This window comes from Micropterus dolomieu, linkage group LG01 (assembly GCF_021292245.1).
Source record: "Micropterus dolomieu isolate WLL.071019.BEF.003 ecotype Adirondacks linkage group LG01, ASM2129224v1, whole genome shotgun sequence".
In the NCBI taxonomy this organism is placed as follows: Eukaryota; Metazoa; Chordata; class Actinopteri; order Centrarchiformes; family Centrarchidae; genus Micropterus; species Micropterus dolomieu.
Genome location: NC_060150.1, coordinates 19858483 through 19882395, shown reverse-complemented (window position 1 = coordinate 19882395; position 23913 = coordinate 19858483). Strand labels below are relative to the sequence as shown.

General features: G+C 41.4%; 1 protein-coding gene across 1 annotated transcript in view; it reads right to left on the bottom strand.

Moving 5' to 3' along the window:
• Positions 1 to 23913, bottom strand: part of cubn (cubilin (intrinsic factor-cobalamin receptor)) — a 134683-nt gene that overhangs the window by 49504 nt on the left and 61266 nt on the right. The window contains exons 21-34 of the mRNA XM_046061003.1: positions 23063 to 23244; positions 20647 to 20815; positions 19415 to 19596; positions 18586 to 18742; positions 17857 to 17973; positions 17649 to 17762; positions 17433 to 17561; positions 17181 to 17313; positions 15305 to 15510; positions 7697 to 7878; positions 6325 to 6514; positions 3880 to 4077; positions 3310 to 3456; positions 2043 to 2233 (exon numbers count right to left, since the gene is read on the bottom strand). Of these exons, the coding sequence (XP_045916959.1) occupies positions 2043 to 2233; positions 3310 to 3456; positions 3880 to 4077; positions 6325 to 6514; positions 7697 to 7878; positions 15305 to 15510; positions 17181 to 17313; positions 17433 to 17561; positions 17649 to 17762; positions 17857 to 17973; positions 18586 to 18742; positions 19415 to 19596; positions 20647 to 20815; positions 23063 to 23244 (2297 nt within the window). The remainder of the gene's footprint in view (positions 1 to 2042; positions 2234 to 3309; positions 3457 to 3879; positions 4078 to 6324; positions 6515 to 7696; positions 7879 to 15304; positions 15511 to 17180; positions 17314 to 17432; positions 17562 to 17648; positions 17763 to 17856; positions 17974 to 18585; positions 18743 to 19414; positions 19597 to 20646; positions 20816 to 23062; positions 23245 to 23913) is intronic.

Here is a 23913-nt window from a genome sequence, read left to right as displayed (position 1 = left end):
ATGAATGCGGCCAAGTACAGGGATATCCTGGACGAAAACCTTTTCCAGAGTGCTCTGGACCTCAGACTGGGCCGAAGGTTTACCTTCCAACAAGACAATGACCCTAAGCACACCGCTAAAATAACGAAGGAGTGGCTTCACAACAACTTCGTGGCTGTTCTTGAATGGCCCAGCCAGAGCCCTGACTTAAACCCAATTGAGCATCTCTGGAGAGACCTGAAAATGGCTGTCCACCAACGTTTACCATCCAACCTGACAGAACTGGAGAGGATCTGCAAGGAGGAATGGCAGAGGATACGCAAATCCAGATGTGAAAAACTTGTTGCATCTTTCCCAAAACGACTCATGGCTGTATTAGATCAAAAGGGTGCTTCTGAGTTAAATATGAGTGTCACAGCAAAGGGTCTGAATACTTATGACCATGTGATATTTCAGTTTTTCTTTTTTAATAAATTTGCAAAAATTTCTACATTTCTGTTTTTTTCTGTCAAGATGGGGAGCTGAGTGTACATTACTGAGAAATAAAATGAACTTTTTTGATTTTTGGAAAATGGCTGCAATGAAACAAAGAGTGAAAAATTTAAAGGGGTCTGAATACTTTCCGTACCCACTGTATGTTGGCATTCATGGTTCCCTCAGTGAACTGTAGCTCCCCAGTGCCGGCAGAACTCATACAGCCCCAGACTATGACACTTCCACTACCATGCTTGACTGCAGGCAAGACACACTTGTCTTTGTACTCCTCACCTGGTTGCCACCACACACGCTTGACACCATCTGAACCAAATAAGTTTATCTTGGTCTCATCAGACCACAGGACATGGTTCCAGTAATCTATGTCTTTCGCCTGCTTGTCTTCAGCAAACTGTTTGCGGGCTTTCTTGTGTATCATCTTTAGAAGAGGCTTCCTTCTGGGACGACAGCTATGCAGACCAATTTGTGGTGGCGTATGGTCTGAGCACTGACTGCTCCTGACTCCCCACCCCTTCAGCCTCTGCAGCAATGCTGGCAGCACTCATTCATCTATTTCCCAAAGACAACCTCTGGATATGACACTGAGCACGTGCACTCAACTTCTTTGGTCGACCATGGTGAGGCCTGTTCTGAGTGGAACCTGTCCTGTTGAACCGCTGTATGGTCTTGTCCACCGTGCTGCAGCTCAGTTTCAGGGTCTTGGCAATCTTCTTATAGTCTAGGCCATCTTTATGTAGAGCAACCTTTCTTTTTTTCAGATCCTCAGAGAGTTCTTTGCCATGAGGTGCCATGTTGAACTTTCAGTGACCAGTATGAGGGAGTGTGAGAGCGAACACAAAATTTAACACACCTGCTCCCCATTCACACCTGAGACCTTGTAACACTAACGAGTCACATGACACCGGGGAGGGAAAAGGGCTAATAGGGCCCAATTTTGACATTTTCACATAGGGGTGTACTCACTTTTGTTATCAGCGGTTTAGACATTAATGGCTGTGTGATGTGTTATTTTGAGTGGACAGCAATTTTACACTGTAAGCTGTACACTCACTACTTTACATTGTAACAAAGTGTCATTTCTTCAGTGTTGTCACATGAAATGATATAATCAAATATTTACAATAATGTGAGGGGTGTACTCACTTTTGTGAGATACTGTAACTTATAAATTTCTTCGATGAAAGTTGTCCTGAGTGAACTGGAATTACGTTTCTTCAAAACAGACTCACACAGAGAAGTGTGTTATGGGTAACCATAAGTTGCAGAGGCTGATGTGCACATCTCCAAAATCTTAACTATGCGCACCTGCGAGTTAAGCAAGTTTACTGCTTGAACTCCTGCTGGGAGATGGGTTAAAAACAAACGTACTACATACAAGTATAAAAGACACCGGCACACAAAAGTATCCACGTAATCCCCCATGCACGTTTGCCTATGGGCAGCCAAGCGTCAGAATCCTCATAGATGTCCGTACACAGAGGCTGTACACAGGAACACTTTCAATATCACACTTATGAATCTGGTTTTGAACTCATAGTATACATATTTTCTATCCACATGTTATTTACCTCCAGGTAGTCTCCAGAGCTGCATCGAGATCCATAGCCTTGAATCTGGAAGTGGCTCTGGAAGGTGACAGAAACCCTGAAGCCAGGCGTCACCATCACATGCCAGTCACAGCTTAGACCAGGCAGGTAGTTCTGGGGGTAGTGGGGACTGCTCAGCACACCCCTGTCGACATGCAAGAGGCCACCACAGCCTGAAAAGATGGTTATTATTATTAATATGATTGTAATTGTGGTAGAACAGTAGCAGTGGCAGAGCGTGACAGGAAAAGAAAGGGGTTTCATGGGAGAAATGATAGATGTTACATGCTGAATTAGCAAACTCTTTCTTCAGGTAAATGAGCGTGAAGCTGTGTCTGTAGTCACTTTTTGTTTACCACATGTATAGTGAACTGTATTTACTGCACGTCCATGGCAATTACACTACTTTCTGTTATCAATCCCACAATATAATGTGAGGAAATCACAACTGTGTGACTCTAAAGCTCCATCCCTCCGCTTCAGCCAATCCCGTATGCGTATAGATTCGAGGGTGTGATTTAATGTGATCTACCTGCAGGCCAACCTCAGCATGGAGCTAGCCTGGCTGGAAGTTTTCGAAATCTGATCTCACTAATTGACAGTATGTCTTGTTTGTTAAGCCCCACACAAACCAAAGAGTAAAAACGACAAGTTGGATTTTTACAGGACGTTGAGTGTGGAACTACTTCCTGGCCATGCCATTGACTGGATTCTCTGCTGGTTGCCTTGCATCCTAACAGTCATGACGAAACTCCCTCCAGGAGTTTTGTCATGACTGTTAGGCTAGACTGTTATTTGTAACTGGTATTTGTGAATCCATCTGACCCAGTGGATTTCAGGTGTAAGAAATGGAATCTGTGAGCAGATGATTGCAGGTAGAGTAGAAAGAGAGCGACATGTTTAATTATGGCTTTGTGGAGCTTTTTCATTCATCGCAGCTACATCTGGCAGGGGAACAGCTGCTCTAAAGTGTAAAGTCGCATCGATTCTGATCTGATTGTCCAGACTGAGGTCGCATTTAAAAAAATCCGATCTGTATCGGATTTGGACCACATATGAAAGTGGCCCAAATCCAAACTGGAAAAAATCAGATTCCACGTAACTTGGGCTGTTCACATAGTTATTAAAAGATCAGATCTGAGTCACATATGAACAAAAAAATCAGATTTGGGTCACTTTGGCATGCAGTCTGAATGCAGCCTAAAGTTAACTGGTGTATGGTTTTATCAGTTTGCTTCAGGTGTACGACCTCTGGAGTAGGAGGCGTTAAAGCCTCGGCCACTGATGCTGCTGTCTGAGGAGAAGTGGATAAACATGGAATTTCCTGTTGAGTGGAGAGAACCTGGAGGATCTCGACCACACACACTAGCCAGCACAGGGGAAAGACTGGTCACACCTGGGAACACACACACACACACACACACACACACACACACAGGTGAAATCAGAAGAACAAACAGGTCTTTTATCATATCTCTACAGAAAAGGCATGTCCCCTGTAATCCATCACAACAAATACCTGCCTCTTTACTTCTGTTACACCTAAACAGTTGTTTTTATTTTCTTTCCTTTTTATGTTTTAATCTAGCAACAAAACATACACAAAAACACCCTAGATGTGCATAGACATCCACTAGACACTGAATCCACAGTAGCTACAATTTCAGATATGTTACTTATGTTTTGAAACTCGGATTCGTGGTTTGGAAATCCAACCGCTGGTGCAAAGCTGACTTTACTGCAGACTTCACGTCGCTCTAATAACCATGCAACCAGATTCAGTCATTATACAGAGTCAGTGTGGAGTGTCATGGCTTACCGTCTCTTATGACAAGGCTGTCAAAATAGCAGTTGGGGTAGTCCTCCATGTCCAGAGACAAGAGGTTCAACTCTACAGTCGAGTCTGGAGAACGTATCAACCAGGTACACTCCTGGTTAGGAGGGTAGTTTTCAGGCCAGCCAGGAGAATAGAGGAAGCCAGGAGTCTCTTCTGTCATTAGCACTCCACCACATGCACCTGACACACACATTTACATTTATTTATTTAGCTGTCGCTTTTATCCAAAGCAACTTACAATTGCTATACATGTCAGAGGTCGCAATTATGGGTTAAGTGTCTTGCTCAGGGACACAATGGTGGATATCTCACAGTGGGAATTGAACCCAGGTCTCTCACACCAAAGTCAAGCATCTTATCTATGCGCCATCACCACCCCAATTCACACACAATTCTAATATATTTTGGTAATATATCAATCTGACATTTCTTTGTTGGAAACAAACTGTAGCCTACAAACACTTAAATTAGTGCCTATTGCCCTTACCACTTTGAATACACTTTTACAGATGAAGGTTTTAGGAAGGTTCCTGGCATTACAAATATCCATGATATGTATATACACAATAAATTCAGATTTTTGCAGCAATCACATTTAAACTTTTTGTCTACTAGGATCAGAATCAGTTATTTTAACTCCACATTAGTGGTCCAGTTGTAACGTGCACAGTTTAGTGTGTACACATGCTGAATAACCAAGGCCAAGTACTAGGCCTGTATTGGTATTGTAGTAATGTAATAAGTTGGCTAAAGTTCAGCTAAGGCAATATGTCATGGCCATACAGGCTAATGTACAGAACTTAATGGAGACACTACAGGTGAACACAATAAAATTTGATAACTAATAACTTCATCACAATGGGTAGTAGGCATAACAAACACCATCTATATGTGTATTTTGGAGGTTTTCTTTCCATTTGCGTAAAAGAAGACATGGAAGCAAAACACACCAAAATCTCAATATTGACCACTACATAAAAAAAAAAAAAAAAAAGAGTCCTGCTTTAAACAGTAATAATTTTGATTATAGGCTCCTCATCTAATAAGTATACAGTCTATTAGTTTGTTGTATGCTGATAGATCTGTCTCTCTGCCCTGGCCTTATTTCAGGTGTCCCTGTGTGACATATTTTTTAATAATATTTCCTGGGGTGAAATTCCCCAGGTGGCGTTGTTGGCAATTTAAATACAGAATCACACCCATGTCTTGTTACACAAGCATTCCAGTATCCATGTGAGTCATAGGCTTTCTTGTAGTCAATCCAGGCGGTGCACAGATTGGTCTGCCTGGTCTTACAGTCTCGAGTGACTGCTCTATCAACCAGTAGCTGGTGCTTTGCTCCCCTCGTATTACTACCCATCCCCTTCTGGGCTCTGTCCATGTATTGAGCCATGTGCCTACTCATCTTAGCTTCCATGTTGTGTAGAGGCAGGTTATTGGCCGGTAGTTGGATGGGATTGTTCCCTTCTGGGGATCCTTCATGATCAGGACTGTCCGTCCTTGGGTTAACCATTCTGGGTGGGTCCCATCCATCAGCAGTTGGTTCATTTGTGCTGCCAGGCGTTCATGGAGCGCAGTTAGTTTCTTCAGCCAGTAGGTGTGGATCATGTCAGGGCCTGGTGCTGTCCAGCTCTTCATACCTGCCACTCTTTCTTGGATGTCTGCCGTTGTAATGGTTACTGGATCTGGTTCAGGGAGATTGCTGTGATCTGTTCTTAGATTCACTAGCCACTGAGCATTGGTGTTGTGGGATGCCTCTTTCTCCCATATGTTCTTCCTGTACTGTTCAGTGTCGTCCTTATGTTACAGACAGCCCTCCCTCAAATGTGAAATTAAGTCCATGTCACCATCAGTTATTTTGTATGTGTGTGTGTGTGTGTGCGCGCGCGTGTGCGGTAAGTTTAAAATAGAAATAATAACAATGTATTTGATCTATACTTTATTGTATTCAGGCAATTCAGTATAATATTGCTTGTCTGTTTAAAACTGAAGGTTTTCTCGCTTGTGAAACAAAATTATTTTAATAATGAATTTTTATGTCCCTCTCCTTGGTGCAGTCATTTATTCTAAATGTATACTTGAAACTAGTAGCATAGAAGAGCTGTTGCCTGCTCTTGTAATAAACCTAGTGAATGCTAAAGAAGAAATCTGAAGAGAATGAAATAATTGCGGGAGTGTGATGGAATAAAAATAAATTGGTAAGGAAGTCAGAGTTGTGTTAACATTTAACGTTTTGTTGTAAAAATAATAATAATAATAATAATTGTGAGAAGTGCCCTTTTTTTCCACTTGAGCCCCTGCCCCTCAAAATATCTGTGCACGTCTGTCATTGCCATCCTCCCTGTCATTTTCCTCTACTTCTCTTTTTGAATGTGCAGTAGTATTCAGTAATAATGTCTCAAAGACAAAGAGACTTTTTTGTCTCACCTGGTGTGATAGTGGGTGGTCCTGAGTCCTGGACAGCCGTCCATTCTACGAGGAAGCCTCGGCCTCCCACCACTAAATCCGACTGAAACTGCAGGGTGACGGTGCTTGCAGAGCTTCTTAGGGGAGGGGGCAGGGCCAGACCACAGAAAGACCCAATAGGGTAGTAATGAACACTGGGGCCATCGAATATCTGTAGAGAAACAAGGATTGAGGGCAGAATGGATGAACTGTCACCAGGGCTGTGCTCTCTCTCCTCTCGTAAACATCCGTTTATCAGTTTTTTTACCTGTGACAAGGAGCCTAAATGTAATACAGAGCAAGGATAAGATGTATATTTTATTTTACCTGGCACCACCCCATCCCTGGCAACACTGATTAATGGTCAGGAGTCAGTTACAATAGTTTACCAACTTGATCTGTATATATATATCCTTTTTTGTTTGAGAAGGCTGGCTAAGGCCTGTTTTATAGATTCTGTCTCTTTTGGCATGCTTCTCTCACTGTCAAATACAAAAATGTTCCACATAGGGTGGGAATTATCTGAAGCAAACGGAAAAATCTGATTTGTATAGAAAGTAGATTCTTTAGTCTATTTGGTGGACAGCTCCCCTCACCTTCATCCAGAGTTTCAGATCCTCTGGTTCGCTTTCGACTCCCATTAGGCAAAACTACCAGATTTAAAAACACTTCCATACACTCTGCCATCTGTCAACTAAACTTTGTGAGGACTGCACAACCAATTGCCCTTTGAGGACAAATAAAGTGAAGGTGAGAGATCCAACACTGCTGACGAATCTATGTAGAACTAGGTCTCAGCATCAGCAACAACAACAGAGGCAAAACACAGTTGAATGCAGTGGGCAGAGGACTGGTGCCTTTGGGATGTTGGATCTGCACCCTCCCTTCAGAGAAACAAATGCATATTTCTAGATAGACTGGAAGCACACCAGGCTAAGGTGTTCCTGTGCTTGAGGAGTACATCATGAGCTTTTGCGTCACAGAATTGTTTGATCCACAATATGTGGGGACATGTTAAAGCATTACTGTGTCATAATTACTGAGTAAAAACATGAGTTGTGACTTCTAAGTTTTAAAAAAGTGGGTGGGTTGACTGATGTTTCATCATATCTAATGTTGTGTATCTCATGAACTGAAAACATTTGATTTGTATCTTGATGTGCAATCAATGATCTGATGCCCCTGGACCCAAAGCAGCCAATGGATCAATATGACTCGGTTGATTACTGTTGCAATGTAGAAACACCACAATGGATTTCAATACACTTAGACACACTAGTGCAAACAGTCTGACTGTAATTATAACATGTTAAATCAAGCATACAATGTGATTTCACAGGACACACAATCATACTTTGAGCTGGTCGTAGTAACAGCCATCCAGGTCCTCTATGTCCATGTCCAAGAAGCGGATCTGGATGTATCTGTCTCCCTCCACAGTTATGGTCCAGCGGTAGTGGGCATTGTTGGGGTATGTTCTGGGATACAGTGGGGATGCTATCTGACCAAACTCCCCCACCATATCATTACCATATACTGAGAAACAGTGAGGAAGTCGAAGTTAGATTTCTCATTCACTTACACTTTCATTTTTGTTGTGTTTTTTTCTTAATTAGTCAGACATTTTTTTTTGTTTAGTTTTTTTTAAACCCTTCCTGCCCAGCAGCCTGGTATAGAGTATGATGAGCTGGATACCATATTGTGCCAGACAGATTTTACTTTTAACACGAGAATATTAATATACTCCTTTGTCTGTTTTATTGTTTATTTAATTATGTATTGATTTGTCACTGGGCCGGACAGGGGGGCAGACATGGGGATGGGGGGGCACAAACAGACAGCACAGAGAAATGACAACACCTGCAAGAGAAGGGGGGTGGAAGGTGGGGACAACAGGGAATAGCAGAGGGAAACACCAATTGCAGAAAGCAACGAAACCTGCAATAGAACAGAGAGGGGGGCTTGGGGAGGACAAAAACAACAAACAAACAAACAAACAAACAATAAAAATAATAATAATAGTAAAAGACAACCAGCCGAACAGCAGCAATAAACAGCTGACATAGTATGACAACTAAGAGAAAAATTAAAACAAGAAACAGTCACGCACAATAACTAAGCAACACAGCACAGCCATAAGAGCTGGAATAATAACAATTAATTTAAATAAGTAACAAAGAAAAACATCAGGAATAATTCTACCAGGGACAACCTAAATTTGTTTGTGTCTATGTATGAGACTGTGTGTGTCTGTGTGCGTGTGAGTGAATGTGTCTGTATGTGTATGTGTGTGTGTGTGTGTACATGTGTGTGCGCATAAGCCTGTTAAAGAATTAGTCAGACTTAACACAATTCAGCAAATGAATAAACAGGCGTCCACACCTTACATACACTGAGACAATTACATCAGTAAGATATTTGTAAGAATAATGACAACGAGAAGGGGCTAGTGCAAGTTAAGAAGATGCAGTAGAGCATGTGCTGGTGGTTTTGTATGGTGCTGAGTTAAATTTCCTTCTCACTGACCACCAGAGGAGGTGTGTGATACTCGGATATCCATCACACACATGTGCAGGAAGTCGAGACTTCATACCAACAAAGTTACGTGCAGCATTGAAAGAACCAGTATAAATACCACAGTGCACTGAAAAACTCACTTAGGTAAAAGTAAATGTACTTTAAGTACCAAAAGTAAGAGCACTCATTATACATAACGGCCCATTAAGAATAACAATGTTAATGGGTTAGAATTACTGATACAGCTGGTAAAGGGGGGCTAATTTTAAATCATTTAGATCCCGCTGGGGGATCAATGAAGGCCAAATTATGAATCAGTTTGGATGCTGCCTGATATGGCCGAGACCAAGTGCTGACCATTAACCCCAATATTGTTTCCCTCACAGTATTTGTAGATGGATGCTCACTGTTCACACCCATAGAATAGACAAATCAATGACCTGCTTACCAAGAGCTATAATATACTGGCTCGGATGGAACGTATTGGGCACTCTGAGTGACGTCCCGCTCCAAGTCTTTGGAGACCAGAAACCTTGGCAGCTCTGCACTCCCCTGCTAACCCTAACCACAAAACAAGAATGGTTTACAAGCATCAGTTTGACGAATACCTATTTTTTTGTGTCACCATAGTTGGTTTCTTGATTTTGCCTTCAAGGAACAGGCTTACCAGTTCCAGGTGCCAGCGAGTGCAATTTAGTGTTATTGAAGGCCTTTCTCTTCCTATAGAGGATAGAGGACACTTTCAGCCTAATATTCAGAGAGGCAGAAGGCCAACAATCCAGCCTATTCTTCCAGTTGCTGGGTAAATTGACAGCAGCAAAGGCGGTCATTCCACCGGGCTCCTTTCTTTGTGCTACTTGGAGATCTGACTAAATGGACTGTATCTTGACCCCAGGTGGATTCAATGTGCCAAATGCCATGACGGGCAAGACTGGCTCACTTATGCAGCTGCGTTCCCTTGGGCTCAGGTCCTTCCCGCAAAGAAGTAGTGATCACAGCTGCCTCCCTCTCTGGGTAGGAGCCCTCACCAGTGCATAAATGTGCTGGAGCAGCGTGCAGCAAACCTTGATCTCAGAAATATTTCTGTAAGTAAAACATGTCCTTGTTCAGTCAGACAACACTTAGACATCCCAGTTCCCAATTATCCTGCTCCAAGGCCTTGCAGCAGTGCATGCTGGATCTTAATTTGTCAGACATATGGAAATTTCATAATCCAGTGGCTAAAGAGTATACTTTTTTTTCCCCCAATAGACATAAATCATATTCAAGCAATTAAATAAATTTTTTACTACCAGTTACTAAACAAAAAGCACCCCGTTGGAGGTTTAATACCACTTGAATATTAAATGACGATTTTTGCTCTCAATTTAAATCCAAATTGAGTGAATTTATTTCTCTCAATCTGTCACATCATTTGCCTCCTTTCAAAATCGCTCTCGTCAGCAAAGAATTGTTGAGTTGGAGAAGCAGCTGGCATCCTTGGAAAGAGCACAACAAAACTCCTTTTCTTCTTTACGAACAGGTCAGCTTAGTTTGGTGAAAAGTGAGCTCAACTCACTATTTAGAGTAAAAGCTGAGTTCCTAATTCAAAAATCCAGAGAATGTCATTATTTTAAATGGTAGCAGGCCCTCACATCAGCTAGCCCTTCGGCTTCGTTCTAATGAACGGCGGGCTTGCATTTCTGCAATACAATCTCCAGGTGGAAATATAGTAACTACTTCAACAGAAATTAATGCAGCCTTTGTTTGTTTTTATTAAAATATCTATAAGTCTGATATGATATTTAATAAAGAGAGATACGTGTTACTGATGTAACATATAAGGAAACTATCTGAAACAGAAGCAGTTGAATTAGGAGAAAATATTTCCTTAAAAGAACTATGGGACGCAGTACAACAAATGAAGTTGGGAAAATCTCCTGGATCAGACGGTATTCCCACTGAGACTTATATCACTTTTTGGTCTGAATTAGGTCCTATGCTTTTGGAAATGATAAATACATCTATTAGAAGAGGATATTTTCTAAAGCAAACAAATACAGCATTAATATCCCTGCTTCTCAAAAAATACAAAGATCCAATATCATGTGCTAGTTACCAGCCTATATCTTTAATTAATGTTGATATGAAGATTTATGCTAAAGTTTTAACGCGCCGTTTAAATAAACATCTTGGGAATGTAGCATGACTACATTTAATCTAATAAATTTATGAGAATACCAAATTATGAATTTTAATATTCAGAAAATATTAATTCACAAAGCTTCTCGTTTCACGGGGCACCAACGGATATTCTGTTCGCCCAGGGTCTCGGGACTCCCTGAGTATGGCTAATAATTAGACAATTATTCACTAGTGATCAGTTAGTTAACAATCGCTCAATTATCTTAAATCAGTCAGTCAATCTCATATCGAAATTAATAATAATTAATAATAAATTCTCTTGGCAGGGACTTGGAGATAGGCAATACACACACAATTCCCTGATTACAGTGAAGTTTATTAACTAACTAAGGTGATATAAAAATGCAGTTAAATACATCAAAGAATAAACAATGGCTAAACAATGAGGAGGGGTTCTATTGTGGGGAGCATTTGTCTCATACGGGCAGCTAATGAACGCGAGCTATGAGTTTTAAGAGTTAAAGATAATCTATTAACAACTATGGGACATCACTGATCACAGAATGCAGGGTTTTGGTCTTACTGCGTGTCGCTTCTCCCAGCCGGGAGCTGGTCAACGGCCTCACACTGGCTGAGATCCGTGCATTCTTGGTTAGGACAGCTTAAAGCCGTCGGTTAGTCGCTTTCTCTGCCAGGGAATTGCTCCGGAGGTCCATCTTTGTCGGCTTACTGAAGAAACTCACAGTGGGGCCTTTCAACCCTGGCTCGGGTCAAAGGTTTGGTCGTCCTTTGTTACTGCTGGCGGGACCACGTGGTGGGGGTCCGACCTCTGTGAGATTAGCTTGATGAATCAAGCTTAAAAAGAAAAGAACTTGGTCGTTCTTCAATTAAACTAGTATAACTTAACGGACTGATAACTTTTAACAAAACAAAACCAAAGATAATAAAACGCAAGTAAGCTGCTGAAACGAGGGAAAGCTGAGGTCGTGGCACTTCGCGTGCGTGGCTTGAAACGAACAAGCCTTTGCTGCGCCGGGTCGAATCTTAGGGCGTTGCCCGGAGAGGGGAAGGCTGGGCGCATGCCGAAGCGCAGTTGGAGAGCCAGGAACAAACAGAGGACAAGAGCATGAACAAGCGCGTGTATCTCTGTTTTGTCTGTTGGGACGTGGTTCCCAGAGGGCAGTCCTTTGTTCCCCGGAGGGAAGGCTTGTTTCCGGTTTCCGAGAGACCGTTTTTCTTTAGACATTAAAAATCGAAAATCTATTTGCACGTATTGTAATCAAATATCTTCCCACAATCAAACCTTAGTTGTCAAACGGTTGTACCGTTCTTTGTTTTAAGCTTTTGATAAAAGGAAAACAATTGTCAGTAGTTAGACCTTAAAAGGTTAGCATTTCATAGGAATCACAGATGAGAGGAACTTAACTAGCTTTCTGGATATATTGGCGGTTACACGTTCTTAGAGAATATAAGCAAGATACATGAATGGCATCAGATTATTGGACGTGAGAAATACAGAGTGATATTTATACATTAACGGCATTTCAGACGATGGCCTGTAATACTTATTTTGTCCACTTGGGGGAGCTCGCGTTACATGAGGATAGCTCTGATTAATCCTAAAACAATCTTCTCAGGAGCTGGGGAATTTAGTCAATTTTAACCTTAAATTTGAGCTGTGAAAGGTCATTTTAGCTCAGATAATATGAGAAGATTATTACACATCCTCTATTTCACCTCTAAGTCTTCAGACTTTCTGACGTCATGCGGAATTTTAACGCTTGACGCAGAAAAGGCCTTCGATAGACTTGAATGAGATTACCTTTGGGCCTTATTAGATCACATGGGGCTTGGTGAACAATTTATTAAGTATATTAAAGTTTTGTACGCAAACCCATGAGCAATGGTGTTATCAGGCAATGTTTGCTCTTCACATTTCACAATTTCCAGAGGTTCTCACCAAGGATGCCCTCTGTCTCCTTTATTATTTATTTTATTCCTTGAACCTCTTGTTCAAAAAGTACATCAATCTACAAATATTTTACCTATCATAATAAATTCTACCATTCACCTTGATACATGGTGAATGGTAGAATTTATTTATTTTATGCAGATGATGTGCTACTCTTTATTAGTAAACTCTCACAGTCATTCCCTTATATCCTGAAGTTATTTTCAGACTTCAGTAGTATCTCAGGATACAAAATAAACTGGCAGAAATCTGCTCTCCTTCCCCTAAGTAGCTCTGGTGATGATTTAACTCAAATTAAGATCCCAATTGCAAACCAATTTAAATATTTAGGAATTGACATTTTTCCAACTTTAGAATCTACAGTCAATAATAATTATATAAAAGTTCTGGAAAAAATCCAAAAATATTTAGGGAAGTGGACGTCAAGGCCTATATCTTTTGATGCTAGGATTTCTGTTATAAAAATGATAGTGTTACCGCAAGTAAATTTTCTTAGGTCTATGTTGCCTATAAGTCCACAGATTGAGTATTGGGATACTTTACATAGTCTAATCACCGGGTTTATTTGGAATAACAAAAGACCAAAGATTAAACTCACAACTCTTCAGAGAGAGAAATCAGCTGGAGGTTGGGGAGTTCCAAATTTCAAAGTGTATCATTGGTGTTTTGTATTGCGTACTATAAAATCTTGGTTAGACCCCACAAAATCTGTTTGTTGGCGCTCTCTGGAAGAGAAATTAGTTTATCCGCATAGATTACAAGATCTAATTTATGCAGAAGTCCCATTAAAACAAGCCAAAATGCGTTTCGGGCCTATTATTTCTAATCTTTTACTAATTTGGAAGTTTGCGACCAACAACACTTACTATAAAAAAAAAGTGGCATCATCATACACCAGTATTTCATAACCATAATTTACTGCTGGGCGGTTGGACAGTGGCCTACCCAATGTGGACAAACAACGGAATTTATTTATTTGGACAGTTATTCAATATTAATGGTCTCCATACATTTCAAGATTTGAAGGAAAGCTATAATTTACCTGGAGTTTCCTTTTTTTTATATCTGCAGCTTCGTTCTGCCTTAAAGGCATAGTATAGGTATAACGCAAACACCAAGGGTATCCACAATGTATTCTCAAATAATGCAAAGTTCCTATAAACCAATTGCAATTCAAACAATCTGGCAAAATGATTATAGCTTCATTTCCCCTACAATAGCTTGGGAAAATATTTGAAATAATATTAACCAAGCTTCTAAAAATCCTAATCACCGATCCATCCCGTATTATGCTTGTTAAATGATAACTCTCAGGTGCTAATGTTTGTGCATGAAAAAAGAATTTGGCTTTCTGGCCTAACTGCTGCAAAGAAAATGCTGGTAATACGGTGGAAACCACCACATACTCTTTCACTACACCATTGGTGGAACTTGCTGTTAGATATTCTTACTTTAGAGCTCTCTGTGGCACGGTCTCACGGTGCTAAAGGAAAGACCATAAGGTCCTGGTCAGAAGCTCTTCAAGTTACTGAATTTCTTGCCGGGGGGGGGGCACAGTAGATCACTCAGTAGGGAGGGTAGGGGGGGATTAGTTAAAGTACAGATTGTGTTAGTTTTGTTTATATTGTCTGTGTGTGTATGTGTGTGGTTGGGTGTGCGTGTGTAGGTGAGTGAGTGAGGGAATGAGGGTGTGTACATTGTATTTCTGTACATGTATATGCCTTTCTTTTATATTTTTTTTCCCTTTTCTGTCAAATCAACCAACTTCAACGATCAGAACAGTCCTGTCAGGAGGATCTTTGAGCATCTTTGTCAACCAAGAGGAAAAAGCTGACAAGTTCACGTTCTCTTGAGAAGTTTAATTTCCGAAAACTAAAGCCTGAAGCTGTAAAACTACACATGTAGGAGGAGTTATCAGTGGTTACAATGCCCAGGCTCCTTCATCACTTTATCGCTTGTAACATCACATGACTTAGTTAGTAAAAGGTGTCGTGTGATTGATATCCAGGTATTACATACCGTCTCTTGCCTCATCCAGAATAGATAGGACTGCAGGTATATTCATAACTCTCATATTGGTGTGTGCTGCGTGTAACCTTTGAACAGGACTGGCTAGGTAGTGATATAGTTCAGTGTACTGTTTGCAGTTACAGTTTTGATGCACCATGTTATTGTTCGGTACAACAATTCTATTTCTCAACTCAACCTAAAGTAGCAAAAAAACATATGCCAATGTCATACTTCTTGTTGGAGAAACTATACCTGCCTAAATAGTGAAACCAGTGATATTCATTTTATATAAACATGACAATGTTAGGTGTTTAATTTTCTTTACACACAGACACTCACAGTGTGAGAAGGTGGCTCTGAATCCTGCTCCGCTATTCAATGCGTCGGAGACAAACTTAACCCACAAGATGTGGCCAATCACGGATGTATAGTTTGAGGGGAGCGAGTTTCCACAGAAACGACCAACCAGCGGCCCAGTGGAGTTGCCCTCTCGGATTTCCACGTAGTCATTTTGACAGCCAGAATCTCCCTGCAGGTGAAAGATACTGAACAAAACACAAGCCTGTTACTGATATTCAGTGATGAAGTATCCGCTAAATGCCAAACATCAGTTTAGAAACATAGATTAACTACAGCACAAAAACAACTATGAAACATTTAACTATCAAGTGCTCAAACAGGGAATGTGCAATGGTCATCTTGCTGACAACCTTCACTATCAGCTTACTTTGTTTTTATTATCTCTGTTTAGGTTTAAAAAGCCACCTGGCTTCCAAAATAACACATATCACATATCATCACACCATCAATATCCTTCACATGCGTTATCTGAAGAAAACTGAGATGCTGGCTCAGGTGGCTCCTTATGTAAGTAGCAGCAGCCAATAACCAATACCAGTATCAATATGTATGTGTACGGAGAATATCTGTAAACAATGTACTGGCTGATTTTCATTTGTTACAATAAACACATATTACCATATGTGTATCTCTGTGATAAGCTAATACTTATACTAATAATATAATACGGTGTGGCCATTGTGTCACTCGAGCTCTACAGATGTCGGTATAGTAACCCTAACCTTAATGACACAAACCTTTTATCTAACTCCAACCAACTTTGTCCTGAACCCAAACACAACCATTTCAGCATCAATTCTGAACTTATCTATCTTTTATATCTGCTGTTTCCTGGCTGAGACATTATTTTTGCAAATAACAACTTATTGCACTCTTATTCTAATTATTATTATTTATTGCCCACTAACCTTTTCATAAGAGGATGTCACCGTACATTTCACTGTAAATACTGGATAAGCATGTGACAAATAAAAGCTCTGAAACCTTTTGCAAAGACTGATTGATCTATCTGTGATTTAAAAAAAAAACTCAAATTCAAATTTCACTTAATAAAGGCCTCCAAGCTCAGGTGGGATGGAGAATGCTCAGATTAGTTGATTAACATAAAATTAATAAGCAAAATGCATAGCCAGCAATACTGATAAATCATATATTTTTTAGATATTTATTTAGACATAAATGCCACACTTTCTCACTTCAGCTACTCAATATTGAGGATTTGGCTGCTTTTGTTTTGTTTCATTAGAAACTGAATATATCTTTGAGTTTGAACTGCTGGGCGAGTCATCTGAAGACATCACCTACAGCTCTGGAAACAATAAAGAAAATCAATAATTGCGGATCCTCTACCAAGGTTTCCACCGGCTCATTGTTTTTGCTTAGCCATGATAGACCTCTTTCTTTCTTCTCTCTGCTGTAAGTGAGAATGGCTGGCAGTGAAAGACCCCTGAATGCATCGTGTAGTTCTGTGTCATTTAACTGGGCACACATCGGATGCACCACACAGAAGTATTAGCCAGTGTACAGTAGCTGGACTGTCAGTCCGGCGAGGGAATATGATAAAACTGCTGCTTTTCAGGAGTTAGTGTTTGTAAAATTCTGCAGGTATGTAGGATTTTACACTGAAAACAACAGGTGTTCCGACACACATCATACACTGAGACAGCAGAGAAAGGGGTACATGATCACTTCTTATGAACTTCAGTCATGTAATGACAACTGAGCAGGTTCATTTTCTGAAGAACGTTGTGGGGCACTGTCGAAAGCTCCAGAAGAAACTACTACGTGAAGTTTAAGTTTAGAATATTTCATCACAGATATGTGCTCCCAAGGTCATGAACTCAAACTGACTAACATAAATGAAAGCTGGAGACGGTTCCCTGGTGAGCTTCTGATGGTCCACACACACTCCACATTAGGCGGATAAGCATCTGGATAGTTAGGACTGTTAAATGCACCACTCTCCATCACCAGATCTCCTCCACAACCTAAGCAAAACAGGTGAGAAAGGTGAGTTCCTGTCAGTGTGTGTGCATGAGAAAAGAATTATTCTGCATTTGCAGTGGTCCAGCTAGAACTGTGAGAAATACGTCCCAGTATGACTTACTGGAGGTGGATGCCGAGTAGGTGGCTCTGAACCCTTTCCTGGAGACGGAGTGGTCGGAGATGAAGTTGACCACCAAAGAGTTACTGAAGGATGTTGCTGGGTGAGGCATTTCCAAGCCACAGTAACGCCCTGACAAAATATTATATTACATTTTAATTCACAACTCTCTCTCTCGTTGTCTCTCTCTGTCTCTCTTTCAGACACAAAGTTAGCTACCTATGGCAGGTGCCTGGTAGTTGTCTCCATCCAGGATCCTCACAGCATCATGGGAACAGTTGGAGTCGATCATCTCTAACTCAAAGTCAGTGAAGGACAGGCTCACATGGATGACTGGCCACAGAAAGACAAGTCAAATGTGAAAAGGACACCATGTATACAATAATAAGGGTTTCTAGTCTAGTCTAGGGACTAACACACAACTCACATGGTTCCTGTGCTCTAATGATCCAACTACAGTTCTGATTGGGTGGGTATGGTCGTGGGTACCATGGCGATGCAATGGCCCCACCAACATTGTCTGTTATGATGGTTGCACCACAAGCTGTTGAAAACCAACAAACAAACAAAATAACAATGTTAGCGTCTTCCACCCCTCGGCCACCAGAATATACAGTTTGAGCCGGTCGATCTACAGTACCTACAGTGTGGCATGGAGCGTGCCTTTGCTAGTGCAACAGATGAAGACTTACAGAATGATTGCATCAAGCAATGCGTTATTGTAAAGCTGTGTACACCTGACTGCTCGTGTCCAGTCTCTAAAATGACGCTGGTGGTGAGTACGTTGTTATATAAATGGACTGATTAATACTGCTGATTTCTCACAATGCAGTAACAAAGTATAAAGAGTGCAGTTATTTGAAAGTCAAGTTCAAATTAAAGTTTATCAGAACACAAGCCACAATATGCCGATCTCTGCCAGTCTGCTTTTATGATCTGATTGAGCCTCTTTAATTATATAACCTGCAATCTGCCCCACAGGGACGGCTCATGTGTTTTCATTTCAACATTGCAATATCTTCAGTCTTGGAAAGTGGAATGCTCTTATAGTCATTCCACCTCGTCTGAGATCGGTAATGCGCTTTGTGCAGCCTCATGTTCACAGTACAGCAGTCGGTTGTGGTGTGAAATTTCACCCATGTTAAAGGAGACCCACCCTCAGAGAAGCGAGCGCTGAAGCCACGGTGGCTGCGACTGGAGTCGGACCTAAAGCGAACATAGATGGTGTTCTGGGTGGAGGTGATGGAGGGAGGAAGACTGGTGCCACACACATGTGCAAGCAGAGGAGAAGATCTGGTTGGACCATCATAGATCTACGAAGGGACAGACAATTTGGTTTCAGCCAAATGTTAAGCACAAGCACTGCAGCATAATTGGTCACTGGTTAATGGACTAAATTTATATAGAGCTTTCTAGCTTAAGGGACAAATCGCTGTACACCTTGCCTCTCCTCCACCCATTGACACACACACACTCACACACTGAAGACAGTGTAACTACCATGCCCTGACCTGCCCTTCAGGAGCCGAGGATAAAACCAAAAACTCTGCAGTTAGTGGACGACACAGCCCAAACTAAGGCAACGACTTACTTTCTGTAATTACAGCTTAGTCATGCAGGGGCTTTAAAACAGCTTCTGCTAATTGCCTCCACACTGTCCATACTGTAACTTCCACAGAAATCAGAGCCTCAGGATGATTCCATCCAGGTTTTGCAGGAAGTAATGGTAGTACAGTAAGTCACTTGCTATGTAAATGTATTTCATTCACTGGACAGGCTGAATCTGTTCTACTGTATGTCGGTGAGTTCCCCAGAATTGAACCTCCATCAGTGATTTAGGCTGTAACTAACCCACATGCAACCACTTGCATTTATGAACCTCTTAGAAAATACATATAACGTGGTGCCTGGAGCTCTAGTAGTACAAGTTCAAGAGTACAACGCTCTTGAACAACAAATTCACTGTTCCTAAATCAGTCCCTCACAGCCACATAGTCCCAGGAGCAGTTGCTATGGTATTCAATGTCCAGGTTGGAAAAGTTGAAGAAGACACGGTGGTTGGGATCCACACTGATGACCCAGGAACAGTCCGCATTGTTGGGATAGCTGCTGGGATACAAAGGAGAATGGATATCCCCTGATGGAGCTGTGACTGGGCCTCCACAGCCTGCAGGGAGACAGGGAACAGTTGATAAAAGTTCATTCACAGGGCTGCCGGGTTACATGAAGTCTGTGTCCCAATCTATCTTTCTAGTAATCTGAGACACATGTTTCTCCTGTGTTTCATACCGATAACTGAAACCTTAGAGTATGATATACATTTACTGTACAGATTTTGTTTCTTGGGTACTGGCCACCACGCACTAAACTAAATGGAGGTTCTATGTGATCACGGCCCTGTTTGACTTTTAGAGTTTTTAAACAGATCTAAGTTTGAAATATAGGAACAAATCAAATTAAATTATCAATATTATATTTAAACACAAACACAATATTAAAAGGAGGGCAATGCCTCCTTTACCTAGAACCAGAATGCCTTTCCTAGGTTTACCTCCTGACTGTAAATGAATATTCTTCCAGATTAGTGATGACTAATCAGATTTTGTTTTGTAACCTATGTTCAACACTTAACAAACACTAGGGCCCATAAGCATCGTTAGGCCTGGGCCTTCGATCCCCGGATGTTTTTTGAAAAGATCTCAAAAAGATTTTTTTTTAATGAAAAATAAGTATAATATAAAAATAGCCCTGGATCTATTTATCTATTATTCCAATGATGCATTAAAGCCCATTAAAATAATCTCATATAATTGGGTCCTTGATCAAGCTGCAGGTCGAGCGTTACTCTGCATGCCTGCATTTAGAGTCAGTGTCCCCCTCGCTCAGAGACACTCTGCTCTGTTAGGAATGGGCTTTGGTTTTGGGTTCTGTGTTTCTATAAGCTTTATTTCATCTTGTCATGTTTAGGGTTTTGTGTTTCGGGGGCTAGGTTTAGTCTTTTGTTCTTTCGCATGTTTAAGTTTTGCCGGGATGTACACATGCTTAATTGTGATATGTAATACAGTCTCTTCACAACCAATTTGTTGAAAAAAAAGAAGAAGAAAATTATAGCAGCAAGAGATGATTGAATACACAACCCTCCGAACGGGACTCCTGTGCACTACCAACTGAGTTAATTACACACAGTAAATGGGCATGCACTCGGTGGTCCACCCACCTCCCTGAACTTCAGCCCAGCTTGCATTGAAACCTCGTCCACTGACGTAGGCGTCTGACTTGAAGCGCACCGTGAGCAGGTTGCCGGTGCTGGAGACATGCATTGGGCTGGACGTGGTGCTGCAGAGCTTGGCCAGCTGAGGGGCCAACAGATTTGGGCCTCCATACACCTGAGGGGACATCAAAAGTAATGGTCAACATGCCAACTGTAATGCTCACAGTTTCAAAAAGAAGCCATTTTATTCTGAATATTGACCAGTTACACTACTGATTCATTTACTGAGCTATACCACCAAGGCTTGACTTTTTTGCTCACTAGTCATTGTGGCTAGTGGTTTTCCAAAGTTACTAGCCACACAGCATTTTCAGTAGAACCACAAATTATTTTTGTCTAAGAAAAAGTCCACAATTAAGGCAACAGGATTAAAACTTCATGTAGGCCTATATCATTTTAGTGCACTTTTGGATTACTTGTCTTGTTTGACTGGATTTATGTTTATCATCATGAATCTCTGGTAGCTCTGAATAACTGGAGATAGGCCTGCTTCCACCTGAAATGAGAACACAGGTCTTTATTTTCCAGATTATTCCTATGCAAACGCATCATCTGCTTTCCTATGGCATGAGTACTTAGGCTATAATAAAACATAGAATTAACTCTGGAAAGGTAGCCTAGTTGTGATATGACGATATGATGTGATATGAGGGCAGCTCTGCTAGTAGTTTATGTTATTTTCTTTTTTAAACACCACCATGTCCCTTAATCATGAAGATATCTGTAATTTTAGAGCATGTAACGGCTCTTTTCTCCTGGCTTTTCTCCTTTTCTCTTTCTCTCGTTCTCCTGTGCATTTTTATTACGCACACTCACACACTGACTGACCGCTGTGTTGATGTGTGTATGCGTGCGACCAGTCGCATGTGATGAATGAGTGAATGAATGAATCATACCACGCATCAGGTTAAAACAAGAAGGGAGGCTGACAGTCTACAGGTCTGAGGGACTGTGGCTGCCCTGTGACAGATTCAATTTTAAAGGCCTATTCTCGTTTGACAAAAGTCTGGATGTCATATGTGGCGTACCTCGAGCGGAGTGACGCACAATGTTGTGTGGATTCTCCTGTTATTAAAAAAGCTTGCTATCACTGCCGCTGGTCAAGTTGATAATTAACAACAGGCTAGAACAGCCCTCAGTCTGACGGCCAGTCCGCTAGTTTAATCTCCACAGCGTCAACTTGTTTACTGTGTCGTCGGTCAAGGCAATAGGCTTCACGAATGGACCAATGAGCAAACAATGAGCAAACACTATGTGCAGGTAGTACTCATTGGAGTTGTAGTGTCGTAGTGTCAAATTGCAATTCGTTTGTTATTTCAAATGCATTTTTCAACACACCAAAGTGACTAGTGGCAGTGATTTGCACTAGATGTTATGTGGCGGGTGTTAATGTCAATCCCCGCATACTATATTTATTAGCCAATATGTCAACACAACAGTCTTCACATAACAAATAGCTGTTATGGGTTATGGATAGCCCCTACTGGACAGTCCTGGAAGCAAATTTGCTCTACTCTGCCTCTGACTGGCTCAGCCTGATGGTGATGTTTCTCACGTGGCCTTCGCTGAAAGAACAGGAGGTTTCTGCTGACAAATTAGCTCCAAATTGTTAATTTCTTCTAAATGCAGTCCATCTGTTCAAAGCATAGGCAGCAGCCTAGCTACGGAGGGTGAGATATTGTTAACCAGTCCAGTCAAAGTGTAGCCACTGAGAGGCAGCCTCTTTGGTGGATGAAAGAGATGTGAACGCAGCTAGCAGTCCAATCACAGTGTAACCCTGCTGTAAGTTAATGCCACACCTTGAATAGAATAAACACAATGTTTGAAATAGTAGCCATGACTCAACAAAAAACAATGGACAGACTGCCACTGATTCATCAGACCTCGCTAATATTCAATAATAATAATAGTCAAATTAACCAGACAGTTACTGGTGGTTATAAACATACAAACTATTAATTCATGAATTAATGAGGTGCTACTGTAAACAGATGGACTGCATTTAGAGGAAATATTATAGCCCTGTTCTTTTAGTGAGGGCTACGTGGAAAACATCATCATCAGGCTGAGACAATCAGAAGCAGAGTAGGGCGGCTCATGCCTTCGCCATAGTAGGATTCACAAATTTGTGTCCCGAAAGAAAAGCTCAGGGAAGTGGCACATTGTGTCACCAACTACTTCTCTGATTTTCTTTCCAAACACTATACTGTGGACATTCTGTATGTACAGTATGTGAATCTCTGGCTACAGAAAATGACCTGTTTCTCGTACCTAGAGCAACAGTATTTTATGAACTATGCATGGTACACTAGCACTAGAGAGAAAGAGTGGAAGCCAGCAGAGAGACGGGTCCATATCTTACTTCCAGCACATCATAGTTGCAGTCTTGGTGGAACTCCACATCAAACTCATGGATAGTGAAGGTGACGCTGCTGCGAGCTGATGTGGTGATGTACCAGATACACTCCCTGTTTTCTGGATACCTGTTGGGATAGTCTGGACTGTTGAAGGAGCCACTGGGTCCAGAGAGCTCCCCACCACAACCTGCAGGGACACACACAAAGCCAGAGGGCACAAAAGAGTCTGATCTAACCAAGTAAACCAGACAATATGTTAATAAAGTGATGATCCAGGCTCAAAAAATGACTGCTGTGCATTTCAAAGCAACAAGGAGGTCAATCAATCACAGGGTGTCCCACGCTGACATGAACCAGAATTGACATCTCAGTTCATCTGAACATAGGCATGGGTGATTAGAGCATGTGAAACTATTGGATGATTTCGTCCGCACTTTAAGCGCTCGGCTTTGGTACCAGTGCATGGCAAGGAGCATAGCCCTGCTCTGGTTTCCTGAAGCTACAAATTATTTCCTCGCCTTTGCCTGTTCGGTATTTTGGTGATTCAACATGTGCCCAGTGGGAGAAGAGCTGCAGAAGAGGGTGTACTGAAATCTCGGTGCCAAGAATGACAAGAACCGGCACACCTGGTTCTGTAGCACTGGAACACAATATTTTATATATATATATAAATAATAGTGCTGGGCAACGATCAAAATTTTTTATCGTGATTAATCGCATGATTTTCTTGCACGTGTTTCATCAGGGAGCTGCAGAAACAGTCTGTTCAGTAGGGTTGGGAAGATGTCTACAAAACTACATTGAAACATCGGGATGGACGATGGCATGGGGGGGGGGGGGGGGGGGGGGGGGGGGG